Genomic DNA, 16,940 nt, shown 5'->3' with positions numbered 1-16,940 from the left:
TTTGAACATTAACTACATCCTTCTACCGCTTTCAGGCCTCCCCCCCACCTTCAAGCTCTCCTCTTCTCTTTTTTTTCTCTCATACAATCTCCCGGTTGTCCGAATGAAACAACGGGCAAAATTCAAAAAAAGTCCCCTCCCCTAAGCCCAGTCCAAGAGTAGCCTCGCCAAAAAGCACTATATACATATGCCCATGATGCGTTTTGTACCCGTGTCGCTAAGCAAAAGTGAGGGGAGAAAAAAGCCACCAGAACCAAAAGAAGAAGAAACAAAATCAATCGAGACAGCCTCCCAACGATGCGTCCAAAACCCGGAATGAGAATGCCAACTTTTTTTTTATGCCCAAGAAAGAGGACCCAAGAGTCAGTCATGGCGGCGGTGACGGGGCAACAACGGTCAGCGGCGGCACCATCAGTGGCCGTTCGAGACGCCATTGACGGGGCTTCCGCCGGCTGGCGCTGGCCTCGCCAGCATGCCGGGAGGGAACGTGTACTCCTCTCCGTCATCGTCATCGCCACTGTAGAAAGGGAAAGCACGGTAGGTTAGCCACAGGCTCCCGAGGAACAAGGGAGGAAACAAAAAGGTTGGAAAAAAAAAAGGCTGCAACTCACGGAAGCTTCCACGCCACGTAGTCCTCGGTGCTCAACCCTTCGCGACCCTCCTGCAGGCTGGCAAAATCGCCGGGCGTCATCATGCCCGTGCGATCCCGCGGCGACCCGGGGATCGAGAACGGCCTCGAAATCTTACGCTCGATGCCGTGGAAGTACTCCTCCTCGTCGTCGTCGGCCGAGAACGAGTTGGGGTAGGCGCGGCGCAGGGCGAGCTGGCGCGCCTTGACGTACTCCATCGACATGCGCTTCCAGTCGAGCAGGTCGCTAAGGCGCTCGGTGCGGTTGCGCTGGTTGATGCGCTGGCGCCGGCTCTTTTGCGCAAACTCAAACATGTACTGCGTCAGCTGGTTGACCGAGTCGTCGACGCCCTTGGTGCGGCGGTCCACAATGTAGATGCCGTAGTCGGCCGAGTTCTCGATCAGCTCCTCCATGTAGCACCCGAAGCCCGACAGGTTGGTGGTGATGCTCGGCACGCCCATGACGGTGCACTCGGCCGGGGTGTAGCCCCACGGCTCGTAGTACGACGCGAACACGCCCAGGTGCGTGCCCCGGACAAAGTCGTCGTAGTCGAGCGGCAGCACCGGGTTGGCCGAGTTGAGGAACTCGGGGTGGAACACCACCTTGACGCGGTCCGACGGGTGGTTGAAGAGCTGCACCCGCCGGATCTGGTTCAGGATCGGGTCGTCGTGGTCGTTGATCATGTTGTGCGTCACGATGGGCGGCAGCCCGTGGCGCTTCATGGCGAACAGCCGCCGGCGGAGGAGCACGCGGTCCTGGCCCGTGATGAGCTCCTTCTCGTCGGGCATCGGGTCGCCCTCGCGCCACTTGAGCGACCGGTCAAAGATGCGCCGCCCAATGTTCTTCTCGATCGTGTCGACCGTGTCCCGCAGCGACTTGATCACCGCCTGGCCCTTGAGCGCCTCCACCGTGAGCGACGACGTCTGCGCCGGCATGATGATGAAGGCCACCACCGTCGTCTTGCTGCCGCTCGTCTTGAGCCGGTGGTTGAGCCGCGCCAGCGCCTCGATGAACATGTCGACGCCCTTGTTGCGGAACTCGTAGCGGCCGGCCGTGAAGAAGTAGAGCGTGTTCTCCGGGTCGAAGTCGTAGTGGCCGTAGAAGTGGCCGCGCACAAAGTCGTGGATCTTCTCCTTGGACTGCTGGTGCAGGTTCTGGAACTCGTGGACGGCCGCAAACTTTTTGACGTTGAGGCCGTTGGGGAGCACGCCGTCGGGCTTGCGCTTGAGCAGGTGCTCGCTCTCGTAGGCCGTAATGTGCGACACGGTCGTGAACACGTCGCACGAGTGCGCCGACGCCCGCTCGATGCAGTAGCGGTGGTAGATGCCACGCTTGCCCGCCTCGGCGTCCACGTCAAAGTGGGCCAGGTTGTTGTAGAAGTCGACCGAGCCGGCGCACAGGTACCGGCCGAGGAGCGTGGCGTGCGTCGTGAAGATGGTGGTGACGTCGATCTGCCGCTTCCGCGTCAGGGGCAGGGCCACGCCCGCCAGCCACTCGTGGAAGTGGGCGATGACGGCCTTGCGCTTCTCGTGGCACACGTACTGCAGAACAAACGTCTCTGGTCAGCAAAACGGCCATCTCCCGGCCTCATCCGCCTTCCCGCCGGGCGTCCTCACCTCGCCGAGGAACCAGGCCACGAGGTAGCCAAAGACGATGGCCTCATGGGTCTCCTCGTCGTGGTCCGGCGACGGGATGCCGGCCACGTTCCACAGGTCGGCCTTCCACTCGTTGAGGTAGCCGTAGGCCGTCTTGGTGTCGAAGAGCAGGACGCGGGGGGCGCCCTCGATCAGCCAGCGGCCGTAGAGCATGCCGATGCCGCGGTCGCGCATGGCCTGGATCGTCGCGGCGAGCTCGGGGTTGGTGGGCTCCATCTCCTCGACTTCGACGGCGGCCTGGGATCGCCATGGTAAGCAGGGGGTCCCCATGGTCCCCAAAGCACAACGCGAGAGGCTGTCACGCGCGGGGAGGGCCGAGCGGCAGGCGGCTTACCGACTGGTGGTTGAGCGGCCCGATGAGGGTGTAGCGGTCCCCATATTCGCTCGTGGTGACGGGGGCCTTAGACTTGATCACCGAGTAGATGCCGCCAACTGGGATGCGAGTTAGATCTCCCGTGCGGGCTTGGTTCCGTGCGTTTGGACGCCTACCTCTGTGCGCCACCTCTGTGGCGATCTCGAAGAGGATGTGGCCCTGGATCTCGCGCGGGCCTTGGCCCTCGTCGCTTGCCATCTCTGAGTTGGATGCGTGCTTCTTAGCACCGATGATGTCTTCTGGGCAGACAAAAGACGATCAGTAAGAGGAGGCCGTGGCAAGCAAGCAAGTTTCCTTGGGGGAAGGTGTGGTCGATTGGAGTCCGAGGAGGAGTGAGGTGGAGGAGGTGGGCATTTATCCCTCCCTACCTTGTGATATCTACGGGGGAAGAAACGGGGAGGGGAGGGATGGATGCGGCAAGCGAAGCTTGAATGCAACGGAGGGGGTGGCGATAACGCCGGCAGAGAGGGGAAAAAATATCACCGCAAAGGCAGGACAAAAAAAAAAAAAAGATGATTATGCAAAATGCCAATGCCAATCCGCGATGCCCTCAAAGATCCCTCGTGGCTTAAGGAATGGACAGATTGGGCCGAGATGGGGAGGGGCTTCGGCGACGGAAGAGGCCGTGTGTGGGCGGGCGTTTATCAAGGCTCCAGATGCAGGGTGAGCAGCGGCAGCGGCAGCGGCAGCAGCAGCAGCAGCAGGAGGAGGAGGAGGAGGAGGAGCAGCAAGCAAGCAAGCAAGCAATCAAGCAACGCCGCAGCAGGGTGACGTCGGATCCAAGGTGGAGAAGGTGTGTGGTGTGTGGTACGTGAGTTAGGTGTTGGGTTCGGGTTCCAGTCGGGAACCCTGGAGCGGCTGGGTACGGCAAAGCACGTTGGCTGCCCTGCAGCATGGCAGCGCCGCAGGGGCGAAAGCGTTGAGCACAGAATCCCAACGGGAGGGTTCGATATGCGAGGCAGAGCACCTCACCGAGACAAGCCCAGCCCTGGAGAAGGGGGAGGCGTCTCCTGCAGGCACCACGATCCAGTCAGGTCGAGCGGCGGCCTAGATCACCTAGGTGGTGTACACTACGCTACTGGTGCTCGATGGGCCTTGGCCTTCCAAGGTTAGGTTGTTGGAAGCTGACATTGATTCCCTTGGGGAGGGGGGTTGGGGTGTCTTGGGGACCTTGACCCTGGGGTCCAGCGTTGGTCAAGAGAGGAGACGGCCCCGACGAGACCTCAATAGAGCAGAGACAGGTGTGGAGAGGGAGCCCGGGCCGAGACGAGCTCGAGCGCAAGCTCCAGCTCCGCACAGCTCCAGCTTAGGCCCGAGTATCTGGCCACGAACAAAAGGGAATTCAACCCGACGGCGGGCAGCCATCGCAAACAGGGATGCGAGATGGGTCGCCGTCTTGCAGTGGCCTTGCAGCGGAGAGTGGCATTGGGATCTCGCCAGGGAGACCCAGGAGCCCATACGTGATGCCCGACAAGGAACCCTTGAGTCAGCAGTTAGGTGCCCGCGGTGGAGATGATTTGGGAACCCGAGGGCCCTTTTTCCTGACCTGCGGTTTCTGCTTTCTCCGCCGGTGGTGTCGCGCGCTGCTGCGTAGGTACCTAAATGGAACCTCCGATTTGCGGCGCGCATCCCGTGCGGTATTGTAACTCAACGATTCGACATGCTACCTAGTACCTATAGTATGTTGGGATCGACGCCTTACACGCCGAAGGATTCTTTGATGGATGTCATTCTCGGGTAACCCGAATCCACCACCACCACCTCCCGTCCGTCCTTCCTGCCCGCCGCCTGCACCCCTCTAATTATTACCCTCTGCCCTTCTCCCCTCTCCCTGCCCGGGCCATGGACGGCCGTGCCGCACGTCGGATCCCGCTCTTGGTACCTAGGCACGCAGCCAAGTGAAGCGTCCTCCGGGGTATCTGGGCGTCAACCTAGCTTTCTTCCATCCGGTTCCATTCCAGGCTGTGGTGCATGAGGTGTGCAGGAAGCGGAGGCTTGGGTCGAACATGTTCCAGGTTCGGCCTTCCGGTAACTACCCGTATCGCGTAACGTAACGTTGAGAACTCGACGAGGTGAGAGGGGCTGGATGATCTGCCACCCACCAGGGGGAACCCCACAGCGGGCGATGGAATGACGACATCAGTTCAAGGAACAACCCTTTCTGAAAAGTGGGATGATACGAGTCGCTTTTGGTGAGGTCGTGGGATGCAATGTCATATCGCCATCACGAACTTCTCTTCTTGTCGAAGCGATCCGCCAAGATGACAGGGCCTACGCATTCTCTCAATACCGCTCTAGTTGGGTATCTAGGTAGGCACCTAATCCTGCTTGACCGACGAACCTATCTCGGCCGCCATCGATACGAGATGGCGGTTGGGTATATTGCTCCTGTGGTACAAGTGTGGTCAGGCTGATCCCGCGGTTCAGTCTTGGCTACACCGTAGGTACCTTCCTCAGGGCCGACCCCACTTGATGAGGGCTCCACTTCGCCACATTTTCCCGCCAAGGTACCCGACCGTCGTCTCTCATGGCTGCGCCAGAGAATTTGCAACCGGCGGGGCAGGCGATGGGGTCTTGGATCGCCCAACGCGCGCAAAGAGAGGGTGGTACGGAGTATTGACACACAGGAACTGGTGTTTGAGTCAGCGTCTTGCCAATGTTGGAACTGTGTTCTGCTCCGCAGGCATCGCGCACCTCCATCCCTCTCACCTCTGGGCCGAGCCGCTGATGCATGGGTTGGGTTGGAGCCTTGAACGTCCTGGCAACCAACAACCACAACCACAACCACAACCACAACCACAACAACAACAACAACGTTGTTCTCAACAATGTGAAACATGGACAAAGGCAGCACCGGACAATGTCGCTTTGTCCTCGATGTCGTTTGACAAAGAATCTGAGGTCCGGGTGTTCTGCTTCCGCTCCTCTTCCCAGCAGCCGGTGTCCTCCGGGGCAATTCTTTGTTCAGCAATGGTCAACATAGGAGGACCTCAAGACATTGTAGTGTAATTCATATAGCGTGCGATCTTGGTGGCTCTCCCGCCACTCTTCCACTTCCACCCAAAGATGCTAGATTCTCCGTCTCCTCAACGCTTCAGCTTCACACAAAGTCTCTTCTCCAATCTTGACGCAACGGTTATGGCACGAAATAAGGGCCACAGGCGCGGCGGCAACAACCGCCAGCACAGCACCTACAACGGCGACAACAGACAGAACACCAATGGTAGGGCGAACTTCCATGATGCCAGCAACAACACTAACAGCACCGATTACAGTCGGAACAGCAACCAGCACAACATCAACAACAGGAATAACCATGAAAACAACAATGGTTACTACAGCCAGAATAGGAACACTTACAACGGCGGCAGCCGTAACAATGGCAGCAACCGGAACGTGACCAACAACCGCAACGGCGGCAACAACAACAGCAGCAGCAGCAGCAACCGCAGCAGCAACAATGGCAACGGTAATAACAACAGAAACAATTCCTGCAGCAACGACACCGATAGCAACACGGGAAACCACATGCTTCCCTGGTCAGACTTCGTCCAGCAACTCATCTCCACCCGCCCGGGGCAGCGGCCGGACCCGCGCCTCCTCCAGCATCTCATCTCGGCCGCGTCCGTCCTGCTCGAGCTGACCTGGGACGTCTACGAGCGCCGCGGCCTCAGCGACGCCCAGGTCGCGCGCGAGCTGGCCCTGCCGTGGCATGCGTGCGCCAGGCTCGCGCACTTTTGCGACCGCGCCAACGTCGGGCTCATGGAGGCGGTCGTGGACGCCGAGGGCGACGTCACGATGGTGGACGTGGACGACGAGCGCGCCCGGGCGCGCCGGGCGAGGGAAGAGGCCCATCTGCCGGTTGCGCACCTGGTCGACGTGCTGATGGGGGATTTCCGGACGAGCTTGCAGGGGTATGGGTGGGCGGCGAAGTGAGAGGGTGGTAATGTACGTAAGTGCAAAGGGTCATTTACCTAGCTTCTGGAGCTCCAGCGGCCGGCCGCGGTGATGTTGCTGGTAAGCCTGCTTATGGGGTAAGTATCTACGTAGAGCCCGTCATCCGGGAATTGCGAGTCGATCGGGTTGCACAGTCTGGAACGGAGACACCAGTCCAGAAGAGGTTGGTTCCAGCAGCAAGAGAAAGCAAAGATCTGCCGCGATGACTCGCAAAGGATCCAACGAATCCAAGAGTGTGAATCCGATCGAGATAAGAATAGATTCTGTAAAGTAAAAAAAAAAAAAAAATGAAAAAAGAAAGAGAAAATGGATTCCCAGTGCTCTACTATACATACACAGTACACCGTAGGTCAAAAAGGTGTCCAACATGGGTAAGGTACCAATAGCTCAGGTCCACCGACTGGGTGGTTGTTTGCTCGAGGCTCAGGTCGGTCCGCAACCCTCCCTAGCGTCGGGTCCATGTTTCACTTTGGCCCCAAGGTCTTTAATCACGTGAGCTTGGGCGTCTTGAAGGCCGTCCACCAGATCAACCAGCAAAGCGGCTTTCATCTCCACCTGCACCCGTCCTTTCATTTCCCCAACAACGCAACCAGCTCTCCATCTCTCAAAGTCATCGACATGCCACTCCTTGCAGACGCCAGGCCCGCTGTGGCTTTGTGCTCGCCGTCGAACCTCAAATTTCCTGCCGACGCACTCCCGTGGTCTCTGCGACGGCCGCATGGTTGAGCCACGCCTCGTTCGACAGCCTCGGCACTTCTCGAACCGCAGTCTGGGACCGTTGCCGCCCAACGCGGGGCAGAAGGTGCCGTGCTGAGCAGCCACATCGCATCCCCCCCTCCCTTCCCCGAAGTATCGACAGATTCTAGGTGCGATGTCGGAAGCAATATTACGGGACGCTGGGCTCGCAGAGGTCCGTCTCCCTGGTGATGGCTCCGAAGAGAGGAAGATCGGCATTTCGTCATTGCCCCCCTCTTTGATACCAGTCGTCGCACCGCTTCTCATCCGGCACCGGTGGTCACTTAACGCCGTCGACGCGCATCGCCAGCGCGACCAGACTTTTCAGTGCTAGACTCTACTTGCACTCTGATCTTGTCTGGCGACACAGGGCATGGCTCTCTAGAGGTGAATATTTACTCGGCTCTCCTCGGTGCGCCGCGCTGTCCGCAGCGCCGCCACCAAGCCCGCACCACCCGTCGCCTTGCCCATCTTGCTCCCCTTTTACGACGCTACGGACAGAGTTCACACATCGAGGGAAGCTTGCAAAAAGACTTGACGCCTTCGTCATACTCATGGACACCATGAACGAAACCATGGCTGGCCTGTCGGCTGCTCATTGGACGGCGTCAAGCGCTCGCAGTACCTGAAATGACAAGACTGCCGTCGCGACCTGCACTGGCCCTGCAACACACCGCCGCTCAGCAGGGTCATTCTGTCACCCGCTTATCCCGTCGGTTTACGCGGCGACCGACCCCAGGCTGGCCGTTCCATCTCGATGGCCGTACGAATCAAGAACGCTTCGGACGGCAAAGGTCCAACCATCCCAAGCCGGCCAGCCAGCCAAACGCCCAGCGAGCCGTGGATCAAACAGATCATGAGCCGTGTGGTTGCCAGGCGATCATTCCCTGGGGCACATGCTTGACCGGCAAGGCATGGGACAACGTGACTGTGGGTTATCCGCACGGCCGCCATGGCGGGGCGGGGTGGGTAGGGTACGCAGGTTGTCTTCGTAAAGTTTTTTTGCCGTATATAGTGCTTCTGTGGTCATGGCCCTCAAGCCATGCGCTGCCTGTGTTCAGGAGGTAAGGCTGGAGGAGGGATTGGGCCGTGCGAGGAGCAGATTCGAGGGCGGGCATGCTTGGGTCAACGCCGAGCCAACCTCTCCCGTCTCACCGTGATCTGCGCTGGGATCAAGGCCTCGTTTGCAGAGCTGGGGCGGCCTGCTGCGCTCTTCCGGAGGACATGCTGAGGGACATTGCAGCGTTTCTAACCTGGCAGCGAGAAGAGGAGGCCACAGGGTCCGAGGGCTGGAGGTTGGCCGGTCACCCTTGCGGGACGACTCGGCGTCCACACTGATTCTCAGAGGCGGATTTTCGGAGGCAGCCAGATGGATCTCGGACAGACACGTCCAGTCGCTGATTGCGATGATGATGATGAAGAAGGAGAGGAGGGGGCGGAGGCGCAGGACAACCTGGAATGACCTGGACACAAGGGGGGTCTGACAGGCGAGCGCGAGCGCCATGGGAGACGAGACGGAGGATGCACCGCCGTCGTGCTGCTTGGCTGCGATTCGAGAGAGTGCAGCTTTTGCATCTCGAATCTCGGTCGCCGTCGCAGCATGCCTAGCCGTGGGGACGGGACTCTGGGACAGACGTTGCCTTTGTGGATGTACGTGGTTGTGATGGTTGTGCTGAGCCGTGAGCTTCGTGGGCCGGGCCGTTGCGTTGCAATTGGACCGGCGAAATCCCCCCCCCCCCCCTTCCGCCGCCCGCAGTGCTGCAATTGCCGCGCCCACGGAGCCTAGGCCAGCCCGCGTCCAGCCCCGTCCACAGCGCCTTGTCGCTTGGAGCTCAGAGCCTAACTCCGTTCTCCCCCCCCCCCCCCCCCTGCTCATCTTTTTTCTCGGCACGGCCAGCCCGCGCCTGGACCACCCAAAACTCAGCATCAAACATTGGATCCTCAACACCAAGCACGGCCAGCACGCCAGCACACGAATCTTGTCGCCGACAACCCCCAACATTCGCCTCGCATCGCCGCTGATCCCACGCGACACCGACGTCTCCTCGCCGCCAAATGGCAGCGACCGCCAACTAGACAACCATCGCCGCGGTCCGGTACGGGAATGATCTCGGCATGACTGCTTCACGCAGATCCATCTCGCCCGCCGCCGAAGCCGTTACTCGGTCGTCAGAAGCAGCATCCCAGCGAGACCGAGGCCGGAAGCATCGCTCTCGCAGGGCTTCTCCGCCGCATTCCCCCCCACCGCTGCCTTTGCACCACCACCACCATCAACATCAGCAGCAGCAGCAGCAGCAGCAGCGGGATCGAGGCAGGTCGCCCGAACCTCCGCTCGACGAGTCGGACTACCGACGTCGTGGACACAGCCGCAGCCGCAGCCGCAGTCCCGGCCATCGCAGCGGACGTCACCGCCGTTCGCCTCGTCGCTCGCCACACGGCCGGCGAGGTCGTTCTCCCGAATCCCATCGGCATCGTGACTCCCGCCCTTCGCCCGATCGCCGCTCCGCCCATCACCGTGATCCTTCGAGGTCGAGGGAGGAGGCAGAAGATCACCACGAGAGGGGGAACCGACGCCGTGCATCACGGTCTCCCGCATCGACCAAGCGTCGACGCAGCACCAGCCCGTCCCTAACCCGGGTCTCGCATCCAAAGAAGCCTCGTCAGGAACCCAGCCCGTCGCGGCCGGGGAAGGTTGGTCCCCCGGAGTCGCGATCCAAGTCGGACCGCGGTTCGAGCCGTCCACATCGCGACCCTTCGCCGAGGTCCCGCGAGTCCGATCGCGGTCGGGACCGCGACCGCGACCGCGATCGCGACCGACGTTCCAAGCCCAGCAAACGATCCGGTCGCTCGAGAAGCCCGAGCCCTCGCCACCGGCACAGGTCCCGGTCGCCTCGCGACAGCCGCTCAACGCGGGTCCCAACAGAGGGAGAGCCCCACCACCGCAGCCGGTCTCCAAAACGTCCACGGTCGCCGCAACCCGACTTTCGGCACGGATCGAGATCACCGATCCGTGGCTCTCGCAGACCCCCTCGAGGGGAAAGCCGGCCTCCGACGTCGCCTGACGCAGCCCCACGCCGGAGGGAGAGCTTCGATCGAGGCCCGACGTACGGGATACACGGGACACACGGGACGGTTCCGCCTGGCTCTCCGCGGAAGGATCTCCCTGATAGGCCGCCCAAGGGCTCGAGCCGGGAAGGCAGACGGTCGTCCAAGAAGCCCCAACCCGCGTCCGGCGCCAACAGCATCGAGGTGAACATGAACGCCCGGGGCGGTTTCCGCGGTGGCTTCAGCTCACAAGCCGGGTACCCGAGGCCACCATACGATGGACGCGGTTACGCCCAGTCTCCAGGGCACGGGACCCCGACGTCATCCTTCCACGGCTCCCCTACGACGCATTCGCCACATGGCGGCGCCGGGAGGGGATGGGCCGGTCAATCCCAACATCCCGCGCAAAGGTGAGCGTTTTCTGTTGATTCATCATGACATCGCCATGGGCTTTCTCTAACAGAACGACAGCGGCCAATTCTCTCCGACATATACGCATGGCTACGGGCCCCCGGCTGCCCCTCAAGCACATTACCATGCCAGCCAGGCACTCTCGCCCACGTATCCCCCAACGGGTCCCGCAAACCAATACTCATCACCGTACCGCGGAGGCAACCGAGGCGGGTTCCGGGGCAGCCCGTCGTATCCTCTCCGCGGCGGTCCCCGCCCCGGCTTCCAGAATGCCCAATGGAGCCCGCAAGCCGGCAACGGCCGGCTGGAAGCGCAAGGGGGTTCCCCGCAAGGCGCTTCGCAGCCGGCCGCCGAGAACCGCACCGAAGCGGCACCCGAGAGCACCGATGTCGAAATGACCGACAGCGACAACCTCTTCCAGCCGTCCAAAGAGTTCCAGGTTGAAGATTCCGGCAAGGAGCAGCGGCAAAACGAGGAGCGGCCGAAAGAGGAGCGACCAAAGGAGGAGAAGCCAGCAGCGCCTCCTAGCCGGCCGCCTCCTAGCGGTCCGCAGTCGTCCAACCCTACAAACAAGTTTAGCTTCAGCATGAAAACAGCGGTCAAGCCGGTGGTGGCGGCACCACGACCCGAGATATCGTCCAAGTTCAACGCTGCTCCGGCTCCGCGGGAACCACCGACGAAGCCGGCCTCAGACAAGGCTCCGCCAACGCGGCCTGGGAGAGACCGAGATCGGGACAGAGACAGAGAGAGAGATCGGGAGCGTGACCGCGACCGTGACCGCGAGCGCGAGCGCGATCGTGACCGCGATCGTGAGCGTGATCGAGAACGTGACCGAGAACGTGAACGCGAGCGAGAACGCGAACGAGAGCGAGAACGGGATCGGGATCGGGATCGGGATCGGGACCGTGATCGGGATCGTGACCGGGAGCGGGAACGGGAGCGGGATCGGGATCGTGACCGGGAGCGGGATCGCGAGAGGGAACGGGATCGCGAGAGGGACAGGGAGAGAGACAGAGAATGGGACAGAGAATGGGATCATCGGGAACGAGAACGTGAGAGAGAGAGGGAGAGGGAAAAGCATCGCGACCGTGACAGGGGATTCCCAAAGAACGCGCCTACCGAACCGGCGTCGGCACGACCCCGGCCGGGTGTGCCCATCGGACCGGGCGAACGCAGGCCCCTTGAGCCGCCACGGTTACCTGACCGCACGCCAAAGACCCGCAAGGTCAAGAAAATCGTCAGGCGCCTCAAGGAGCGGCCGGTCCTTTCCGAAGAGCTGGCCGCCTCCAAGTCCGTCTTCTTCAGAAAGCCCGGAAACGAGTCCGTCGTCGGATCCGGCACGTACGGCAAGGTGTTCAAAGGCCTCAACGTCTACACCAAGAACCTGGTCGCCTTGAAGAAGATTCGCATGGAGGGCGAGAAGGACGGGTTTCCGGTGACGGCCGTGCGCGAGATCAAGCTGCTCCGGTCGCTTCGCCACAAGAACATCGTCCATCTCCAGGAGGTCATGGTCGAGGCCAACAACTGCTTCATGGTCTTTGAGTACCTGTCGCACGACCTCACGGGCCTCCTCAACCACCCGACGTACGTGCTGGAGCCCGCACACAAGAAGCACCTGGCCCAGCAGCTCTTCGAAGGCCTCGACTACCTCCACACGCGCGGCGTGCTGCACCGCGACATCAAGGCCGCCAACATTCTGGTCAGCAGCGAAGGCGTGCTCAAGCTGGCCGACTTTGGCCTGGCCCGCTTCTACGCCAAGCATCACAAGGTGGACTACACCAACCGCGTCATCACCATCTGGTACCGCTCGCCCGAGCTGCTGCTGGGCGAGACCCAATACGGCCCCGCCGTCGACATTTGGAGCGCCGCCTGCGTGCTGATCGAGATCTTCACCAAGAAGCCCATCTTCCCGGGCGACGGCACCGAGATCAACCAGATGGACAAGCTCTACTCGGTCCTGGGCACGCCAAGCCGCACCGACTGGCCGGGCATCGTCGAGATGCCCTGGTTCCCCCTCCTGCGGCCCGCGTACCGCAAGCCCAGCGTCTTTGAGCAAAAGTACAAGGACCAGCTGACGCCTGCCGCGTTTGACCTGCTTGCGGCCATGTTTCGATACGACCCGGACAAGAGGCCCACCGCTGCCGAGGTGCTCCGTCACGCGTATTTCACCGCCGAAGAGCCGGCGCCGAGACAGGCGATCGAGTACGTTTTTTTTTTTTTTTTTTTTTTTTTTTTTTTCCGGCTGTCTCCTTCGTTGAACCCTCCCATCCTATGACCACCCCCAAAGAGATAGAGAGAAGTTGTTCAGCCGGCTAACCCGAACCCCCTTTCTTCCGACAGGCTTAAGGACATTGGCGGTGAGTGGCACGAGCTCGAGTCCAAGGCCCTCCGGCGCGAAAAGGAGAAGAGGGAGAAGGAGCAGCGCGCCCGTGCTGCTGCCGCCCAGCAACAACAACAGCAGCAGCAGGGTTCGAAAGAGGACGCTGCAGGTACAAGCAGCGTTCGTGATCGCGACAGGGACAGGGAGCGCAAGCGGCCGAATGAAGCCGGTGACGTCCCGATCGAGAGGGGGGCCAAGAGGCCTCATCTTGAGGGGACAGGTATCAACGGTAATGGTGGTGGTGGTGGTGGTGGTGGTGGTGGTGGTAGTGGTGGCGGCGGCGAGGGCAACAGCAGAGACCACCAGCAGCAACAGCAGCAGCAAAGGCCAGGCTAGACACAGGTCGTTCGGCAGTGCCGTTGTGCCATTGTCGTACTTTAGTGTGCATAGAGTATACTGTACGAACAAAAAAAAAAAAGAGAGACAGAGTTTGGCCATCTGGGAATCTCGTGCATGCAATTTTGGAATCCCAACGCCTCTAACTAGGTACGGTGTAAGCCTCTAGCGGAGAGGCCAGCTCATCCAAGTGTATCAAGCTTTGACGTCATTCGGAACCCTACTCCAACTGCCTCGTCCATCTGGCAGAGCATGAACATTCCTCCCCCCCAACCTGTCATTCCGTGTCTCATTTCATCGATTCATAAACTGTTCTAACAGCGTGCCTGGGTCCTGTTTGCCCCTCCGCTCCCCGTCTTTTACCGGCAAGACAACAAGGGCTCGAAGCAGTGTCGCCTTGGCCTTACCTCGCCGCTTCGCACCAACGATGATCCTTTTGTCAAGCGCTAGATCCAGCATGCGCTGAACACGCTTAGGCAAACACAAAAGTCATCGTCGCCTCCGTCCTGCCTTTTTTCTTTTTTCTTTTCTTTTTTTTTCTTTTTCAACGCCGATCCCGAAGAAGCTGTCGCAAACTCCCCTCGGCGCAGCTCTGGCCGCCCGTGGTACCCGTACCAGTCCCGATCGGCCACGGGATCCAGGTGGCCCAAGAGGAAGAGTAGGATGAGGAGTGTTCAACCGGGCTACCCCAGTCGGGATTCAAAATGGGACGCGAAGCAGTTCCGGCGCCAAACGTGGCGGCGCGGCGTTTTGTGCTGTTGATTCTTCTCCTCATCCCCGGGTCGTCGTCATCGTGGCGCGCGACAGGAGCGGGGGCGGGAGCGCTTGAGGTGCCGGGCGTCTGTGAACGGGCGGTTTCGCTCAGGAGCGATTGGAGGGATGACGAAGCGGTGGGTTGGGGCGGCTGGCGGTTTCTGCGATGAGACGAGGCCGAGGAGGTGGAGTAGGAGGAGGAGGGGGCGGCGGGTTTGTCGGACGAGCTGCCCCCCGCGGTGTCGAGGACGACGGCAGCGAAGGAGGCCGATTTCCTGCGGACGAGCGTCGGGATGCTGATTGCCGGGTCTGACCTTGCCTCCTTCACGGCCGCCTTCCCGCGGACGTCGCTCACGAGGTCCTCGGCGGATTTCTTCTTTTTGCTCTTGTCCTCCTCGGAAGACCGGCTGGATGATATGATGGTCTCGAGGGTGCTGTAGGCGACGCTGCGGCGACGGGCCGCGGGGTTGCGCCTCCGGGAGTGGCCGGGCCGGATCGGGAGGCTCTCGTCGTCCGACGGGATGACCTGCAAGGTCAGACTGCTGCTGCGATCGCGAGAGTGGCCCTTACGGGACGGGGCCGAAGAGGATACAGGCGGGCTGGAGAGGAAGGACGCGCCGGAACCGTGAGGCGGCACGTGAACTTCATACTGGTTGCTGAGGGAGTAGCGAGAGCGGGCACAGATCTCGGCGATGCGGTCCAGATCGGCGCTGATGCTGTTGTCGCCGGGGGCTTCCAGGTCGTCCATGAAGCTCTTGAACGAGAAGGCTTCGAGAGGGGGGAGCTTGGGCTCGTCAGGCTCTTGGCGTGAAGAGAAGGGCCATGGCAAGGACAGCGACAAACCGCCGGGAAGCCTGGGGCCGCTGCCGCCGTAAGCCTTGCCGGCGGAGGAGGATTGCGGGGGTGGCATGTTCGCCAGGTGAGCACTGTCGCCAGGGGAGGTCTCGGCGGTGGAACCGGTGATTGTGCCGACGCCGACGCTGCTCACGGCGGGCTGGATGGGTCGGCCGGGGCCGCTGAGAGCTCCAGGGGCAGAGGTGGAGGAGAGGAGGGATGGACGGCTCGAGGCACCGCTGGAGGGCTTGAAGTGGCGCGCGTGAGCCCCGCGTGAGCCCTGGGATGGCGTCGGGCCGGAGTAGGTGCGCACGATGACGGGCTGCGAGTAGATGGCGGGTTGAGAGCTGCTGGGATTCGTAGGCGCCTGGCCTTGACGACGGGCGGCTGACGGGTACTGGCTGTTGAGGTTTTGCAGGGCCGACGACGGGTGGCCTCCGCTGGCGGTATTGGTTCCCGGAACGGGGACAGGCTTCCCCTCGGCAGTGGATGGCGCGAGCGACGCCGACGGAAGCGTCCTGCGTTGGAAGGACCGAACAAAAGAGGGCAGGGGGACGGGGGATGAGGCCTCCTTCAAGGCAGAGGATGGCTTCGAGGGTGAGATGTCGAGAGCAACGGCGGCATCAGGGGGTGGCAAATGAACGTCGACGGCCCCGGAGCGACCGGGCGAAGAGGTCTCTACACTGGCAGCGACGGCGACAGCATCGTGATGTGCAGCGCCCGGGCACCTCGGGCGGGAGGCATCCGGCTCATTGGATATATAAGACATGACAGGCGTTGCACCATGCAGACGTGTCGTGGCAGCAATCGATGCGTCGCCGGGGGAGAGGAGGGGGGGGGGGGGGGGGGGGGGGGGGTCAATGGGCGGTCGGGCGAACGGTGGGTCGGGGAACAAGCAGCAGCAGCAACAGCAGCAGCGGTCCTCCGGTTCCCGGATCTGAATGATTTACCTGGGCGTATGTATGTATGTATGTATGTATGTATGCAGGAGTTGGATGGTCGACGTGGTTGACGGTCGATGGATCAAAGCCCAACCGGGGACACGGACCAGGCCCAAGAATGATAAGGTTATAGTAAATGTCGAAAGAGCATAGAGAGAGAGAGAGTTTGAGAGAGACGGTTGCTGTTACGCAGTACACCCCCCCCCCCGTCGAACGTTGAGGGGGCGAGCTGATTGGCATCTTGGATTCGTTCGAGTTCGGGGCTTGTCATTGGGCGGAGCCGCAACAGGCTCCTCATGCTTTCTGCAAGCAGGCAGTCGTGGCTGTCGTCTCGTCCAAAGGTCCTGGGAAAGGAGCAGGGGTGATTGCGGGGTGATGAGCTCCACCAGAGCTCCACTAGAGCTCCACCACCCTGCGCCGGCCGGCCCATACCCACCGAACCTGGAGGCAGCAGAGCGAGCCAGTGGCCCCACCAGGATTCTTGACCACTTCCATCGTTCTTTAAGAGCAATTCTTGGCCGGTTTCTAGAACATGGAAGGGCATCCCATCTCCCAGCTCGACACTCTACTATTACGCGCTCGTCGAATGGATCAAGAGGCGTTCATCTGAGCCATAGAGCCATGGAGCCCGGGGTCGCACATGGACCACACAATTGCTTTGTGTCGCGTCCAAGCCAGCCCGGCCTTCTCGGCTGGCCGCGTCTTCTCACCAACCCTCGAGATGTCTTCCATCGCCCGACTGCACCCTTTCGCTGTCTGAAGCCGAGTCGATGCCAAGTGTGACAAACGGTCCTATGGTGAGCAAAACGTTGACGAGCAGGTCTGCGTCGCAGCCAGCCACGAGGAAACACGGCCAGAAGGCGGGGGGAGGGGGCTGCTGCTCACCCACGT

The 16,940-nt window shown here is 61.2% G+C and overlaps 3 protein-coding genes across 3 annotated transcripts; 1 reads left to right on the top strand and 2 right to left on the bottom strand.

The window, feature by feature from the left end:
• Positions 1–411: 411 nt before the first annotated feature.
• VTJ83DRAFT_1926 (uncharacterized protein) lies at positions 412–2,855 on the bottom strand (the record flags this gene model as incomplete). Its single annotated transcript, XM_071008139.1, has 5 exons — positions 412–517; positions 612–2,170; positions 2,246–2,521; positions 2,619–2,716; positions 2,774–2,855. 5 exons carry the CDS (start codon positions 2,853–2,855, stop codon positions 412–414), a joined length of 2,121 nt encoding a protein of 706 aa, XP_070868466.1.
• Positions 2,856–9,464: 6,609 nt separating this feature from the next.
• Positions 9,465–13,521, top strand: VTJ83DRAFT_1925 (uncharacterized protein; the record flags this gene model as incomplete). Its single annotated transcript, XM_071008138.1, has 3 exons — positions 9,465–10,804; positions 10,866–13,007; positions 13,146–13,521. 3 exons carry the CDS (start codon positions 9,465–9,467, stop codon positions 13,519–13,521), a joined length of 3,858 nt encoding a protein of 1,285 aa, XP_070868465.1.
• Positions 13,522–14,065: 544 nt separating this feature from the next.
• On the bottom strand, positions 14,066–15,877 carry VTJ83DRAFT_1924 (uncharacterized protein; the record flags this gene model as incomplete). Its single annotated transcript, XM_071008137.1, has 1 exon — positions 14,066–15,877. One exon carries the CDS (start codon positions 15,875–15,877, stop codon positions 14,066–14,068), a length of 1,812 nt encoding a protein of 603 aa, XP_070868464.1.
• Positions 15,878–16,940: the final 1,063 nt, after the last annotated feature.

The sequence above is a fragment of the Remersonia thermophila genome, chromosome 2 (genome assembly GCF_042764415.1).
Source record: "Remersonia thermophila strain ATCC 22073 chromosome 2, whole genome shotgun sequence".
NCBI lineage: Eukaryota > Fungi > Ascomycota > Sordariomycetes > Sordariales > Chaetomiaceae > Remersonia > Remersonia thermophila.
This window is presented reverse-complemented; position numbering and strand designations above follow the sequence as displayed.